Below are 15,239 nucleotides of genomic sequence, written 5' to 3' on the forward strand. Positions count from 1 at the left end.
TCATACTTTTTGGGCAATAAAATTAATAAATTAATTTTCTGCAGCTCAAGGCTTTGACCATTATACATTAAAATAAAGCACTGTAAAATTCGAACTAACCTTCTTAGAAAATTAGTTCGAAGTGTTAGAAGAAAATAATCACAGCACGAACCTGGAATAAACTCTGCACCAATAGCAGCCAAGCTATTTATTCATACCTGGGGGCCATCAACCTACAGCAATGTTTTGGGAGGTGGAAGGAAACTGGAGAACCTGATGGAAATGTGCACACATGGAGAACATGCAAAACTCCAGATGGACAGTAACATGAGCTCAGGATCAAAGTGAGAACTGCGATACAGCAATTCATCACTCTGCTCCCCCAACCATCTGAAACCAGAAGTAGTCTCTCTGCTGACTTTTAATTTATAATTCCTTATAACTTTTAGTATCAATTGCATTTCCAGCTGTGTAACTTTTTGCATCTCAAATTCTTAGGAATTGAGATTTGTCTTGATTTGATTTTATTAACTGAGAGAGAGAGAGAGAGAGAGAGAGAGAGAGAGAGAGAGAGAGAGAACACTCCAAAACAAATCATAATATATACATAATATATCAGTACATTATCATGATGAATTTCTTGGACACCTGCTTTAACATTATGTTACTAATGCTCACTCCTTACATCAAACATATTCAGAAAGAAAATAAATGGAATCAGTAGGTAATAACACCTGAAATCCAGCTGTTTGTTATGCATTGTGGTACACATGAGAATGCAAAGCATCTGCGATCATATTATATTTATTGCGTGGTATTTTGGCATAACACGAGTCACGGAAAAGGAAGATATTAGTGTTAGTTTTTTTTTTTTTTTTTTTTAGAAAACAATATGACAAAATGTCTTGAGCCTTACATAACGTAAGATACCGTAATCTAAACAAAAGAAGCGGTATTCATATCAACAGTGTTGGGTTTACATACATCTACCATCTTAAATATAATGTATGCCCTCATTCATGAGCAAGTTTATATACCAGTTATATCTTATACTGTACAACACACTACAGGCTGAGAATTAATTGACCTTTTATGTCTGCACACAAAATTTATTTTTTATTGTAATTAGACAATACATAAAATCCCCTATTTTAAGGTCAAATACAGGACACATAAAAACAACAGGTTTAAACTATAGCGTTTTATGCTAATAATAAAGATGATGTGAAAATGTAAAAGCAGTGTTGGATCAGTTGCAGAGTTCACTTATGAAGTGAATGAAGAGCGACTTGTAAGACTTGTTTATGGGGCCTTCGCCCTTTCATCTGTAGGAGAGGCAAAGACAGAGAGAGAGAGAGAGAGAGAGAGAAAAGAGAAAGAGAAAGAGAGGCAGAGAGTCAAAAGATGGATAAGTTACAGATCATTTTTCAGAATCGGTTGAATACACATTCAAATATACCATTGATTTATAAAAGGGGATATTAAATTACAAACCACAGCGTACCTCAGAAGAGTTCGCAGGATTTTGGAGGCCGGAATGGATTATCACTGGATGGAACCCCAACAAGCAACGGGTCCCTATGGGCATTTTGCAAGCAGAATGTCTTCAGTTCAGCCGCAGCTTGTGAAACCTGATGTAATCAGAGAGCAACAGGATATGCGCTTAAACCCTTGTTATTTCTGAGTGAAAAAAATTAAAACTAAAAATACCTCTATTTGAAAAATTATCTAGGGAAAAAAGTTAAGAAAGAAAATTCAATACATGTGCATCCTGCAACACGACAAGCAAGTTGGAAAACCCAAGGTTTTTGAATATGGTAATCAGCTTATTAACTTTAAAAGAAAGAGGGGAAAAATAAATAATGTTTCTTCTACGACTTTATACTTTTACAGACTGCAGAAATGATCCAGAAGCTGTTATCATGATGAAGTGTATACAAGCATTGGGTAAAACTAGTGGTGTCCAACCTCCTACATTGCCTCCAATGTCCAGTTGTCAAAATCAACATGGACTCAAACATATTTTTTTATCAGTATCATTCCAAGACAGAAACAACGATCAGTTCTCAGCACACCTCAGAATAGCTTGACGCATTTAATTTTGGATCTCAACCAAGCTTCCAGACTTTAAATCTTGTTGAAGATGTGCAAAGACGTATCATCAGCCAACATCTGACGTAGCAATGAGTTAGATGTGTGTGTAAGAATGTATAAATGTGAGTTTATAGTCTGTAAGACACAACCTACCTTAACGTTAAGTGCATATTAGCTAATCGCAGTAGGACACATGGTGTTTTCAATGTAAATGTAATCCTGTTTTTTTCTTGTATCCTGTTTTGACATACACATTATCTGAGAATGTCGTAATCGTATTTATCAGATTAAAAATGTATATAGTGTGTTCACAGATGTTCGTGTTAAGAATGAGGACACACCAAGTCTTTAACTTTTATATGTTTTTTTAGACGCCTGAGATGTTGATGCTTGTGGCTAGTAGAAGCTCACAGCCTTCTCATGGTCACAAGCTTACAATCAACAAAGAGCTTCTCTGTTCCCAGGGAGGAAATACCCGGATGTTCGCCTTCCCTAGTTCCTACTAATTAAAACGTTTCATTTGTAGAGTAATGATTTAATAAAAACTTCAAACCGAATTAATCTTTTAATTATATTTACATATATATATATCATTGAAGTTGAGATAATAAGACAGCTGGTATCTTAACCATGTGTAGAAACGTTGACACGATGATAAAAACATAACATTACTAGTTTGATCAAAGACAAGCGTTTACACTGTACTGGAGCAGGAACAGGTGTGTGGGACTTTAAACTGAAATAATTCGATTTTTATATTCGCTTAGAATGTCAATAATACAGATATGACCGCGTTAACGAAAACAAAATGGTATTTTATTGTACATTATGTAGAACTTTGACATTAGTTTCAGTCTCTTAATCGTCAAACAAGTTTGTCCGGTCACAGATTCACTATTTCCTCACTTTTATCGAGTTAGTTTACAGGGTTATTTTCAGACCTACCTTGATTCTCCGGACACTTGCCTCAAGCCGCAGCTGTTTCACAGCTTTCTGGGCAAGAACCAGGTTACTGCTATTGGAGCTGTTGTTTGACATTTCATTCAAATGACTGTTCGGATTAAACAGTGACTGGAAAGAGACGAAGTCTGTTACTGAGAGACTCCACAGCGCCCCTCAACACAAAACTGCTTCTCTTTTATTTCAGCAGATTACACGAAGAATGAAAGTGAATGAAACACGAAGCACACAGCATGTGATAGTTCTGTTGTTGTTGTTGTTTTTTTTTTTATTTATGCAAAAACCTCACAGCCTCATTTTAAATAGGGTTCATGCGTTTATTTTATGGCTGTGGATTATGGATTTGTGCTCATTGAGCCACAATACAATAAAAAGTCATAATTTACACAATTGTGTGCTTTTGGCAATAGGTTTGGGGAAGGAACACAGATGGGTGTGATGGTGGGTGTCCACATACTGCTGGCTATATAGTGTATATGGCCAAAAAATGTCTCTTATCACCAGTCTGTTGTCCTCTTTCGTACATTTTCGTACATACCTCTATTGTCACACACACACACACACACACACACACACACACACACAGACACACACCAAAACAGTGTTTCATCTTATTTGGAAACCAAAAACACTTCTGTCTAGAAAACCTCCTAGTCAGAATCAGAATCAGGTTTATTTGCCAAGTGTATTCACACACACAAGGAATTTGGTTCCAGCTGTTTGTGACTCTAAAAAGTACAGACATAAATAACACTATACTATACATTTGGCTTGGACTATACAAGACAAGTCAAAACAGACTATACGAGACAATACAGACGATGTGATACAATATAGACAGTACGAGTATTAAATATGAATACAGAGTATATGGCTGATCAGTTATGTACATAAAGTGTGAGAAGTACAAGGTAGTGCAAATAACAGTATTGTACAATATTATGCTTTTTGTACAATATGCAGCAGCAGTAGTGTGTGTAACCTATACGGATGGTGTGATGACTGACAGTTCTGATAATGCAATACTTATAGATATGAAGCAGGGAATATAATTATGGTAAGTTGTTAATCAGGGTGATTGTCTGGGGAAAGAAACTGTTCCTGTGGCTGGCAGTTTTGGTAAACAAAGTTCTGTGGTGCCTGAGAGAAGGGAGGAGCTGAAAGAAGTTGTGTCCAGGGTGCGAAGGGTCAGTAGTGATTTTTCCTGCCCGTTTTCTGGGTCTTGTGTGTGTCATACAAGTCCTGGGGAATTGGCAAGGGGGTCTAACAGCTTAATCTCTGACTGTTGACAAGATGTTAAATAAATGTCTTCGTATAGAAATTTTTAATCAAATTGATTACAACTTTTATATTAAATGACACCAAATTTTATTATTTAAAAAAAAAAGACTTTAGATTAGACAGGGCCACGAAGTCCCCATGTGAGTTGTTACTATTGTATTCTAATGTAATGTATTAGATGGAGCACATTAATATAACACTGTGATTTTAATGACAGCCAACAGTACGTAGTTGTTACGCAATAACGGTGTAGAAAAGCACACATACTGCAATCCAGTTGAGGACACAGTGTCACATGGTGATATATTGCCTCCACAACTGGGCATTACATCACGTGGACGCGTTCATTTGTGAGAACGTGTACAAGCGACGCAGGAAACGCGCGGCGGCCATCATGCGTACGCGTACGCGTTGCTAACAGCAAGTTACCACTATTGCGCCATCTAGCGGTCAGTTTGTAACTTTGCACCGTCACATGACAGGTTATAAGAATTACATCCGGTGCAACAATTAGTTGGGTCAAACGGAGAGGTTTTGCACTTTGTAGACATCATGTTATTACGAGTAAGTGAAGTATAAACTGTCTGTATGTATTTGATTATGTCACTGTTACAGTATCGGTATATTCAGCATGAACTAGGAGTTTGATCCGTCAGTGCTGTGTGTGTTACAGAATGTGTTACAGTGTTGTGGAGCTGCTCTGAAGAGCCAGCGGTTATTTCATCAGACTTCTGCGTGGAGAAATCCGCTCATCCCCATCGTTGTAGAACAGACAGTAAGTCTCAGTCAGCCCTCATGTCCACTTATATGTCGTACAGCTTGTTTTTGTCATTGACACGAAACAGCTTTATAGAATTCCGGGTGTAAATTGGGATTCCTCAGTGAGCAAGTGAAAACTCCCTGAGAGGTCATGAGGACTCTCCTGTTCTGGGTGACACCAGTACTAATGATGCTCGCCCTAAAATCAAAACCTTTAGGGTGGCTGAGATCACAGACAGGGGGACTGGAGCCACCCTAAAAAAGGATTGCTTGGTATTATTTATTACATCGAATACTTGTGTACGATTCCCCACAAATCAGGCCATTCTTGTTTCGTGAATCCTCACCAGGACGAAAAAATGTCGATCCTGAAACAGATCTCAACTAAATATATTCATGCTGAAATGTTTATGCTGCTTAGTGATTTTGGTTCTGATTGGTGCCGTACGTGTTGTTATTCCTGAGAGAAGTTAGACGAACCCTGAAACTGCGAGTTCCTCTGAATTCTACACTTAAGATTTCTTTAAGCTTAAGCATCAGCTCTTGCTCTCTCCACCATTTTTACAGGGTCGAGGTGAACGAGCATATGATATCTACTCACGCCTTTTGAGAGAAAGAATAATCTGCCTCATGGGTCCAGTAAGTCTCTCCAAAAAACAAAAACACGAGTCTAAGGAGGATTCTTGTGGAAATCAAATTTCTCCTAATATTACATGCTCACTCGAATTTCTGTTTTTTAGATCGATGACTCGCTGGCAAGTCTGGTGATCGCACAACTGCTTTTCCTTCAGTCAGAGAGCAACAATAAGCCTATTCACATGTACATCAACAGTCCTGGTGAGAGAAACTTTTGATTAACGACAAAAACGAAGATAATAATCCATACTAACATGTAGCTTGTTACGTTTCACAGACATTCTGTCAGAGTATGTAACATCATAAACAAATTGGGCATGCTAAAATATTAATAGTGAAAAAAATGATGCAAAATTTTCCATTATGAAGGTTAAACTTCCGGCGAACCGGGAAAACCTTTCACACTGTCACAATGTTTATATGCAGTCGTTTTTCAATACTTATTGAATTCACTCCGATCTCCAGACATGAAAAAAAAAGACACCAACACGTATCTAAAGGCAACTGCTCTATATTAATTTAATTAGTATTTCATTTACCATACACCTGTAATACAAAATTCTTATAATACATGTAAGTCATATGAGACTTCTCACTTTAGCAAAGATAATAAATATATGTTTGTGATCAGCATCATCCACCAGTCTCAGCCTTGTCTTTGCTCTTCACTCGGCTCATCCCTGTTTACTGTTACATTAAATAATCGTTGATTGATTGATTGAGTTTCTGTTTGCTAAATTCGGCCGCTGCCATCTAAAGTTCCTTTAAGTGGATGCTTTGCAGCTGCACATTTTACACTGGCTCCAGATTAGAAGTATATTTTCTTTTCCAGCACCCCATTGAACATTTAATTTTGTTTACATGACGGTTTCCAGGAAGTAATTTCTCCATCCTTTTTTAGGTGGTGGAGGCATTATGTTTTAATTATGTTATTAGCACAACATTTCAAGAACATGAATAGACCCTCTGACCAGCAAATGAACTGATGATGTAATCGAACCTCACAGGGTTGAGGTCACAGCACGGTCAAATATCTATTTGTTCTTCACAATCTTCTTTCCTGTTTGATGGGTTCAGACGTCTTGTTTTTGTCTTCTGCTTCATGATCTTGTTTCTCTCATTTCCATGTAGGTGGTGTGGTTACAGCGGGGCTGGCAATCTACGACACTATGCAGTACATCCTCAACCCCATCTCTACGTGGTGTGTAGGCCAGGCTGCTAGCATGGGCAGCTTACTGCTGGCTGCAGGCACTGCAGGGATGAGGCACTCGCTGCCAAACGCCCGCATAATGGTGCACCAGCTTTCTGGAGGGGCCAAGGTAAGAAAAACAGCAGGATTTGTTTGGTTTTGTTCTTGTTAGTTTGTGCGAGCATTTGAAACATCTCTGATCGATGATTTCAGGGTCAAGCAACGGACATCGCCATTCAGGCTGAGGAGATTCTCAAGCTTAAGAGACAGATTAACAACATCTACTGTAAACATACAGGACAACCTTTGGAAACTATAGGTACTGTTTTTATTGAGAGGGTTTATATCCTTTGACAAAATTTGTGACAATTCTTATTGGATAGACGTCTGGGCTGTGACTGGGCCACTATGGCAGTATGTGCTGTTGTTGTGAGTTGAACCACTGCCTCAGTCTCAACACTCTTTGGAATTCCATGTATTTGGCTCCATCTCCTTTCTTCTCAATCCTGACCAGTTTTTACAGTACATACTGAATAAAAGCATTGCCACAACATGATGCTACCACCACCATGCTTCATAGATGATGAGTGGTTTAATGAGCATCCCACAATAGCAATATGTTCCAAGGAACTAATCAGAGCTTTTCTTTTTCCCCGCCACAAGTTTGTTGAATCTCCAACAGAATTTTCTCTCCTTTTTACTTTCTTCTCACCACTCTGCCCTAGCATGTAATCCCAGTCCATTTCAGTTCCAGGTTGTAACACCCCAAGTTCAAGCGGGTGAATTCTGATGCACTGTATTTATCTTAACAACAACAAAAAAAATGTCATGCCATGACAACAACACAAAAGATGCCATTTTAATTAATACCATTTTAATTGAATTAATTCATTTAATAATTGAATATTTGAGAACCTTCAGGCAGATTTACCGGATATTTTTGCCTCACCTTTTGTTCTTCCTCTACAGAGAACGTGATGGAGAGAGACCGATACATGAGTCCCATGGAGGCACAAGACTTTGGAATCATTGACAGAGTCCTGGTCCACCCTCCTCAGGCTGGGCAGGATGAGCCAGAGCTGGTCCAGAAAGAACCAACCACCTCAGCCAGCCCCTCTGCCTCCTCTGAACCCTCAGTCTCAGAATTGTCACAGTCTGGAGCCACTCCAGCCTCTTCTTACAAACCTGAACCATGACATAGGATCAGTCAGTGATCGGGCTTAGCCACTGGTACCGTCTCCTACAATGCTCTAGTATCCTTGTTCCTCTCTGATATTCAAACCTGAGCCCGTGTTGTGTGTATCACACTACTGAGCAAGCCTCATCCACAGACAGTAAAGACTGTTAAACACATTCTGGACAATTATATAACAATGAGACTTTGTCATACTCACATGTGATGTAAAAAAAGTCTGGTGATTTTTCTAAACCAGGATAACCAATAAAAAAAACCCACCTAAAGTGTTTAGTGTTTTATTTTAAAGAATAATTGAAATTTAACACAGTGGCACAAATGCAAACTTGTGTACTGACTGAATATTTACATGATGTTTTATGAAATATTAGTTTGAATAAATGTAATATTTACTTTAAATGGGACCCAAATCTCATGACTGGTTGCTTATTGAGAAAACAGTAATGCAACGTGCCTAACCATATGAAAAGTCATCTCGAAGATAGTGTTGTAAATTAAGTAAAGAAAGAAAAAGTGTCATTTTATTACACCATGTGTAGCACACAACCAGTTTATAGTTTTTCTCTCTCGAATGCTTTTACATGCTTGGTTTCCTTCCACTGACCAAGCAGGAATGTAAGTTACTGTTAAAAGCCATGATGATCTGCAGATACGACAAAAGATCACATGAGGCTGCATCCTCCCCAGCCCTTCTTTTTGGCCTGCGTGGCCCAGCGCAGCCAGCCCAGGTTCGACTCTTGGTATGGAGGATAGCGTAGTGCGCTGATGCGCTCGAGTGCCCAGCCTCGCAGCATACACCCCCTTCTGTGGCTGAACGTCTCGAAGCCCCAGCGGCCGTGATAACTCCCCATCCCGCTTGCACCTGAACATGCGAGTTGGGATTAAGTTAAACACAGATCTTTAGCAGACCTCACATACTTAACACCTTCGTATGCTGTCTGTGTGATTTAACTATTTTAAGGTGGAGGAAAATTACACTGCTGAATTACTTGGTTCAAGTTATACAGCTCATTTTGATAGACTGGATATTTTATGTGTTTGATAGACTGGGTCTATGACAATACAACACAAAACATAAGAATGCAAAAGAAAAGCACAAATACAGTCCTGTATCTAGATTGCACACTTACCTACTCCTCCAAAAGGCAAACCAGGAAGTGTCATGTGAACAATCCCATCATTTGAACAAAACCCTCCACTGCTGGTTTGCTCTAATACTGTATTCACCACCTGGGAATAAAAGTTGATTATGCTGAGGTCATCAAGCCCAAATTAGATGTAAAAGAAAAAGACCAGGCCACCTTTTTCCCTGGTCAAGTACTGATGCTCTCACCAGTTCGACCAGCCTGTGGTTACATAGCTTATACACAGTGTGTGCTAGCACCTTTCTTGGAACACATTTGGTAGATACTAGCCATTGCATACCAGAAACACCCAATATGACCTGTGGATGACTTTCTTCAAGAACTGATTGTTCGCTTAGTCCCGAATATATCCCACCTCTTGAACAGGTGCCATTAACCTGGTCTTATTAATGTCTTATGATTATCATGGAAAAATAGTTCAACAAACTCATATTTTTTTTTATGCTGGCCTTCTTCCATGCACAACAGTATTTCAAGAGCAATGTAGTATTCTTTTAATGTACGTACTTTGGTACCGAATGCCTGCAACCCCTTCACCAATTTCTTGTCATCATCGCCAATGTCATCATCTTAAGGACCAAAGTATTCGAGTCTTTCCTGAAGCTTGTAATGTCAGTAGGTTTTATTTTTGAAGTGATTCAGTTGTTTGGAAATGACTGCTAAGGACAAGCAGTTCTTGTGCAAGGCCATGAATTTATTTGAGGTCTTTGGCTGCATTTCATGGATTTTTCCATGATATAAGGTCTTTAAAGGTGTTGTGTTTTACAGCAACATATTCCAAGTCCAACAAATTCTAATTACGGCAACCAGATGCTTCTAAATATCACTGCATCACGTCCGGTCTGTTTTGAACAAACAGTCAACTTGGTGTGTGTAATCTGATCCACTGAAATTTTTATATATAGTGAATTAAAGCTCAAATTAATCAGTGTAATCATATGTTGTGAACAAAGCTGATGTCCTAGTTGCCTTGTGAGAAGAAATGCATCATGTCTGGAGTCGTGAGAAACTGAGTTTGGATATCGGTAGCCTAGGTGCATGTAGGTGTTTGGCCTCATTTGGACACAGTTTCCAGGCTAGATATATGGCTTATATGTTCACTGGCACTTTTATTAGGTCCTCTTTAGGTTTACTGCACAATTTATCAGCCTAACATAGCTACAAAGTGAACCTGTATGGTAGCTAATAATGGTACGTAGAAGACACCTTTCTCCAATAAACCGGCAACTGGAAAAGGTCTCGAGGTTTTCTGGCTTCTTACCTGAGACTGATCAGAAAACACATAGAGTGCCAGTGGCTTCTCTCTGTCGTTGATGAAACTGATGCCTTGCTCTAGAGACTCCACAGTGAGGATGGGAAGAATGGGGCCAAAAATTTCCTCTTGCATTAGAACATCTGATTCGGTCACGTCCACAAGCACCGTGGGAGCTGGAGACAGGAAGACAAGAGGACGTGTAGGACAGAACAGCATTACAATTAGGATGGGGGAAAAAAATAAACAATAAATCAAACAACACAGCGTCCTTACTTAAAACTGTAGAGCAGCTTAAAATAAGATTCATATAATACACTGGCCCAATACTTATCTAGCTGTCTGAAATATTCACGGTGACATTTTTTTTTTCACTTTTAGTTTCTAGGTTTCTGCTGCTGTCTACTTTATAAACTACCTCATTTCCTTTTTAATTAAGGGCGTCCTCAATCAGGTTTCTGAGATTTATAAATAAAAACACACCATGATGATGATAAAATGATAAAGATAAAACTATATAAAACTATATAAATCTCATTTTCTCACCCATGTATTTGTCCTCTTTCACGCTTTCTCCTCCTATAACCACCTTTCCTTGTGACTTTCTCAGGAGCTCTGTGAGTCTGTTCCAGTGTCTATCTGTGATGATTCGGCCATAGTCTGGGCTCTCTTGAATCTGTTGTCCATAGAAGCTCTCCAAGGCTTCTCTGATCATGGGAATTAGGTTATCTCGCATCTCTGCTGTGCACAGGACATAATCCGGTGCCACACAGCTCTGCCCTGCATTAAAATACTTGGCCCATACAAGCCTTTTTGCAGCAGCCTTGACGTCTATATGGCCGTAAATGAAACACGGGCATTTTCCACCCAGCTCCAGAGTGACAGGGGTGAGATGCACTGCGGCTGCCTGCAGGATGCTCCGTGCCACCGCCTGAGATCCTAATTAAAAGTCAAAGATATGAGGAAGCAGTCTGTGGCAACTAAATGAATGAATGTAAAAATAAAATCTTACAGTGACTCACACCTACCTGTGTAGAAAATATGATCAAATCGGTTCTGCAACAAAGATTTGGTTTCCTCTGCTCCTCCACAAATAACAGCGAAACACTCCTGTGTGATATTTAGAAAAAGTCCAGAGTCACCAGTTACAATCTGAGCTATTGCAACTTTTACTGCATAAATAAACATTTTTAAATAAAATGAGTCCTAATACAAAGTCTGTATCTGTAGCAAAGTCTCAGTAAATTTTAATTATTTAATTATTAGTTAAAAAAAAGAATATGCCATTACCTGAGAGAGGTATTTCGGTATTAGCTCTGAAAGGAGTTGCTCGGTTGCTTGACTGATTTCTGAAGGCTTCAGGATTGCACAGTTTCCTATGCAATAACAGTTTTTTTTAATCCATGGTTAAACTGGTTAAGGTTCTGAGCTAGTGACACAGATCACTAAAGGCTTTTAACTATAACGTGATAAGATCAGTAAGACACTTCCTATAATCTAGTACGTTAATAATAAAGATAATAAAATAAATACATTTTGCTTTATAATCTGTAGAATAGCTAAAAAAAGGGACTTTTTTTGTTGTTTTTTTTCCCATCCTGACAAATGAATTAGAAATGTAGGTTTACCTGCAGAAATAGCAGCAATCAGTGGTGCTAAAATGAGCTGGAGAGGATAGTTCCATGCACCGATAATCAACACGACCCCTAAAGGTTCTCTGCGTACAAAGCAGTCATCTAGTTTTGTTGCCTAAAATACAAAAAAAAGAACACAGGGAAGAGAAACCCAAAAGATGTTGCTTGTGCACTTAAATGTGTGTAACAACACTTGGAACCTGTCCAATTTGGTCATGAGGGAAGTGTTTCACAATGTGCTTCGTGCTCTAGTTTTGGCACTTGTTTGAATGGAAACAAGACAAAAGGAGAAGCAAAATTGTGTCACTTACAAGTTACACCCTGCACATTACTTACCAGGTTTTTCCCCACATAGCTTGGCTGAAGCCAGGATTCGAAGTTACAGATGGTGTAACGAAGCTCATTGGACACCATGTCGATTTCTGACAGCACTGCCTCAAACTTGGGCTGCAGAAACATCAGAGGTGATTTTGGTCACCTATAAAAGCAGCCTATAAAAAAGTGTAGTAATGACGTGCAAGCATGAATGTACTTGTACCTTGGCGAGGTCTTTATGCAGTGCCTCTAAGATCTGTGCCTCGTTATCTTCTAGCAAAGACAACAAAGCCTCCAGCTGAGTGCGACGGAAATGTAAGGGAAAAGTCATTCTGGACCGGAAGGCGGCCCTAAGTTTCTCAATCACCTGTTTTTGACTTTCCATTTCAAGTACACCTTGGAAAGAGAAAAACTTGTGTTATGCCCAGATCTCAAAATCTATGAAATGTGAATCTTTCCAACATGATGTCTCAGATACAATGAGAAAGTAACATCATTTTGACATGTAATATATTAATACATGCACAAATCAACTCAATGTAACACCAAGGACTTACTGCTACACCCTGACACTTCAGCTTTAAATCAGATTGATGTAACACAAACTCTCAATAGGATTAGAGCGAAAAACCTGCAAAACCTGTCACAATTCAATTCATTTGTATAGCGCTTTTAACAATTGACATCGTCTCAAAGCAGCTTTACATAAATATAGAAACAGAATAAATATTGTAAAGTATAAGATTAAGTTACTATTTATCTCTAACATCTATCCCTGATAAACAAGCCTGAGGTGACGGTGGTGAGGAAAATCTCTCTGAGATGATATGAGGAAGAAAACTTGAGAGGAACCAGACTCAAGAAGAGAACCTCATCCTCATTCGGGGTGACACTGAACAGGAAATAACATAAATGTAAATAATGTCCTTTCTACATCGGTTTATACCCGAGTGATATTGGGCAAACAAGAGCTCCTGAGGAACTAATAGGTCAGAGTTCATTACAGAATTAACACTAATTCCTTCCTGATGAAAGTCTTTAAAATGTTCACCGATGAAGACCACGGATACTTAGGTCCAGGGAGACTTATTTAAGATAATAAACTCAAAACATGAATTTAGAGATTGTTTAGAATTTAAAAAAATATCTTCTGGTCAATCAGAAGGTTCAATCAGGCTGAAGCATTTATGTGCCAACATGAATGTTGGTTAGCATTGTGGAACTTACACAAACACAATAGGGTTGTGTTTTTACTAAAGAACAACACACAGAATTCCTGAATTCATGTTTACACTTCATGTTTTGAAACAGGTGGCTTCATAAAAGCTTTCACAAACATATCTACTGTAATGTTTCCCCCATGGTTTAGTTATATTATGTCACAGAGGCACAACATCAAGGTTTTAACGCCATAATTTGTAACTGTTTTTAATGGAAATCTCTTCTCCCAGTTCATGTCAAGTAACGATTAAAAAGCGAGCCTTATAAAGTAAAAATGTGTTCGTACTTACACTCTTTGGGACATTTAAGTCGAAAAACTTACCAAGTCTGTTTTATGAAGCCTTTGTGAAATCAGTGCTCAGTCGCTTTAAAGCGCCGGGTTTCAGTCTTGAGGTGTTTCCGGGTGCATAAGGCTAAAAAAAACTAGTCTGTCGAGTTTGTCATCCTACTACAGAAAACTAGAGTCAAGGGAATTAAACACACGAATTCACGTAAAAAAAAAAAAAAACACCGTCAAAACATGTCGTCTGATCAATAAATACACAGAAGGGAAAATATGCTGCACTTCCGAACAGCATGCAGTGTGTTACTGAAAACAGGTGGGAGATTCAACAATGAAAACAGGTGCAGATTTAACACTGAAAACAGGTGGAGATTCAACACTAAAAACATGCAGATTCAACACTGAAAACAGGTGCAGATTTAACACTGAAAACAGGTGCAGATTCAACACCGAAAACAGGTGCAGATTCAACACCGAAAACAGGTGCAGATCCATTACAAAAACAGGTGCAGATTTAACACTGAAAACAGGTGGAGATTCAACACTAAAACAGATGCAGATTTAACACTGAAAACAGGTGCAGATTCATCACACTAAACCGGAAATAACGATATTTTATTTATGTAGTGACTAATGTCAGGTTGATGCAAAAATATTTCAAATGCTTGTCAACTACTGTTTCTGGTTTAAATGGCATTTTGGATGTTATGTTTTATGTTGTATCTTTTGTAGAGTTAAGGTACAGATTCATCCCACAAATACAGAGAGAGAGAACAAACTTTATACTGGACTTCCCACATAACACGCTTGTTTGCGCCTTATATCATTTAAACAAATTGCCTACTGAAATGTGTTCGTTTTTAACAATGGGGCAGAAATGGGGCAGTTTGGGCTGTGAAATGGGGCAGTTTGGGCTTTTATGCGTTTGTCCTGCTGTCACATGATTGGCTGTTTGTACAATTGCATGAACAGACAGGTGAACAGGTGTTCCTAATAAAGTGGTCATAATGAATCATTAACACTTTAATTAGTTCCGGTGCCACCAGCATTCACATAATTAGTAGAATAATGTTGAATGGTGTGTAACTAAAATGTTACACAGTCAATAATTATACACTTATTCCTGGAAGAGTTTGTTACAGAACACACACTATATGACTAAAGCGTTATGGAAACTTGAGCATAAAATACGGTACACTTCTGTGCCATTTTGTGCCACACTCTACGTGTAATTTCCCTTCCCTCTTATAATAAGGGAAGCATTTTTAACAAGATTTTGGAGCTTGACTAAGGGAA

At 38.6% G+C, this 15,239-nt stretch overlaps 3 protein-coding genes across 3 annotated transcripts; 1 reads left to right on the plus strand and 2 right to left on the minus strand.

The window, feature by feature from the left end:
- Positions 1–523: 523 nt before the first annotated feature.
- On the minus strand, positions 524–3,221 carry si:dkey-204f11.64 (uncharacterized protein LOC100537752 homolog). Its single transcript, XM_060892146.1, has 3 exons — positions 3,019–3,221; positions 1,484–1,610; positions 524–1,304 (listed from the first exon to the last, which is right to left on the minus strand). Exons 1-2 carry the CDS (start codon positions 3,109–3,111, stop codon positions 1,485–1,487), a joined length of 219 nt encoding a protein of 72 aa, XP_060748129.1. The 5' UTR covers positions 3,112–3,221; the 3' UTR covers positions 524–1,304; position 1,484.
- Positions 3,222–4,739: 1,518 nt separating this feature from the next.
- clpp (caseinolytic mitochondrial matrix peptidase proteolytic subunit) lies at positions 4,740–8,359 on the plus strand. The gene is made up of 7 exons (XM_060892144.1): positions 4,740–4,878; positions 4,988–5,089; positions 5,641–5,712; positions 5,814–5,910; positions 6,841–7,028; positions 7,112–7,217; positions 7,868–8,359. Exons 1-7 carry the CDS (start codon positions 4,867–4,869, stop codon positions 8,092–8,094), a joined length of 804 nt encoding a protein of 267 aa, XP_060748127.1. The 5' UTR covers positions 4,740–4,866; the 3' UTR covers positions 8,095–8,359.
- Positions 8,356–14,201, minus strand: aldh3b1 (aldehyde dehydrogenase 3 family, member B1). The gene is made up of 10 exons (XM_060892142.1): positions 13,983–14,201; positions 12,663–12,835; positions 12,461–12,571; positions 12,119–12,239; positions 11,781–11,866; positions 11,519–11,600; positions 11,037–11,429; positions 10,500–10,666; positions 9,224–9,323; positions 8,356–8,955 (listed from the first exon to the last, which is right to left on the minus strand). The coding sequence occupies exons 2-10, from the start codon at positions 12,822–12,824 to the stop codon at positions 8,756–8,758; spliced, it is 1,422 nt and encodes a 473-aa protein (XP_060748125.1). The 5' UTR covers positions 12,825–12,835; positions 13,983–14,201; the 3' UTR covers positions 8,356–8,755.
- Positions 14,202–15,239: the final 1,038 nt, after the last annotated feature.

Source organism: Tachysurus vachellii, chromosome 18, assembly GCF_030014155.1.
Source record: "Tachysurus vachellii isolate PV-2020 chromosome 18, HZAU_Pvac_v1, whole genome shotgun sequence".
Classification (NCBI taxonomy): Eukaryota; Metazoa; Chordata; class Actinopteri; order Siluriformes; family Bagridae; genus Tachysurus; species Tachysurus vachellii.

Excerpts from the sequence above, each read along its gene's own strand:
- si:dkey-204f11.64 (XM_060892146.1), bottom strand. The coding sequence starts at position 3,111 with ATGTCAAACAACAGCTCCAATAGCAGTAACCTGGTTCTTGCCCAGAAA. Across the intron at positions 1,611-3,018 it reads CAAGTGTCCGGAGAATCAAG|GTTTCACAAGCTGCGGCTGA; the intron begins GTAGGTCTGAAA and ends TGATTACATCAG.
- clpp (XM_060892144.1), top strand. Across the intron at positions 5,090-5,640 it reads CCATCGTTGTAGAACAGACA|GGTCGAGGTGAACGAGCATA; the intron begins GTAAGTCTCAGT and ends CCATTTTTACAG. Across the intron at positions 7,029-7,111 it reads AGCTTTCTGGAGGGGCCAAG|GGTCAAGCAACGGACATCGC; the intron begins GTAAGAAAAACA and ends CGATGATTTCAG.
- aldh3b1 (XM_060892142.1), bottom strand. The coding sequence starts at position 12,824 with ATGGAAAGTCAAAAACAGGTGATTGAGAAACTTAGGGCCGCCTTCCGG. Across the intron at positions 12,240-12,460 it reads GCTATGTGGGGAAAAACCTG|GCAACAAAACTAGATGACTG; the intron begins GTAAGTAATGTG and ends TTTGTATTTTAG. Across the intron at positions 11,430-11,518 it reads TGATCATATTTTCTACACAG|GATCTCAGGCGGTGGCACGG; the intron begins GTAGGTGTGAGT and ends ACTTTTAATTAG.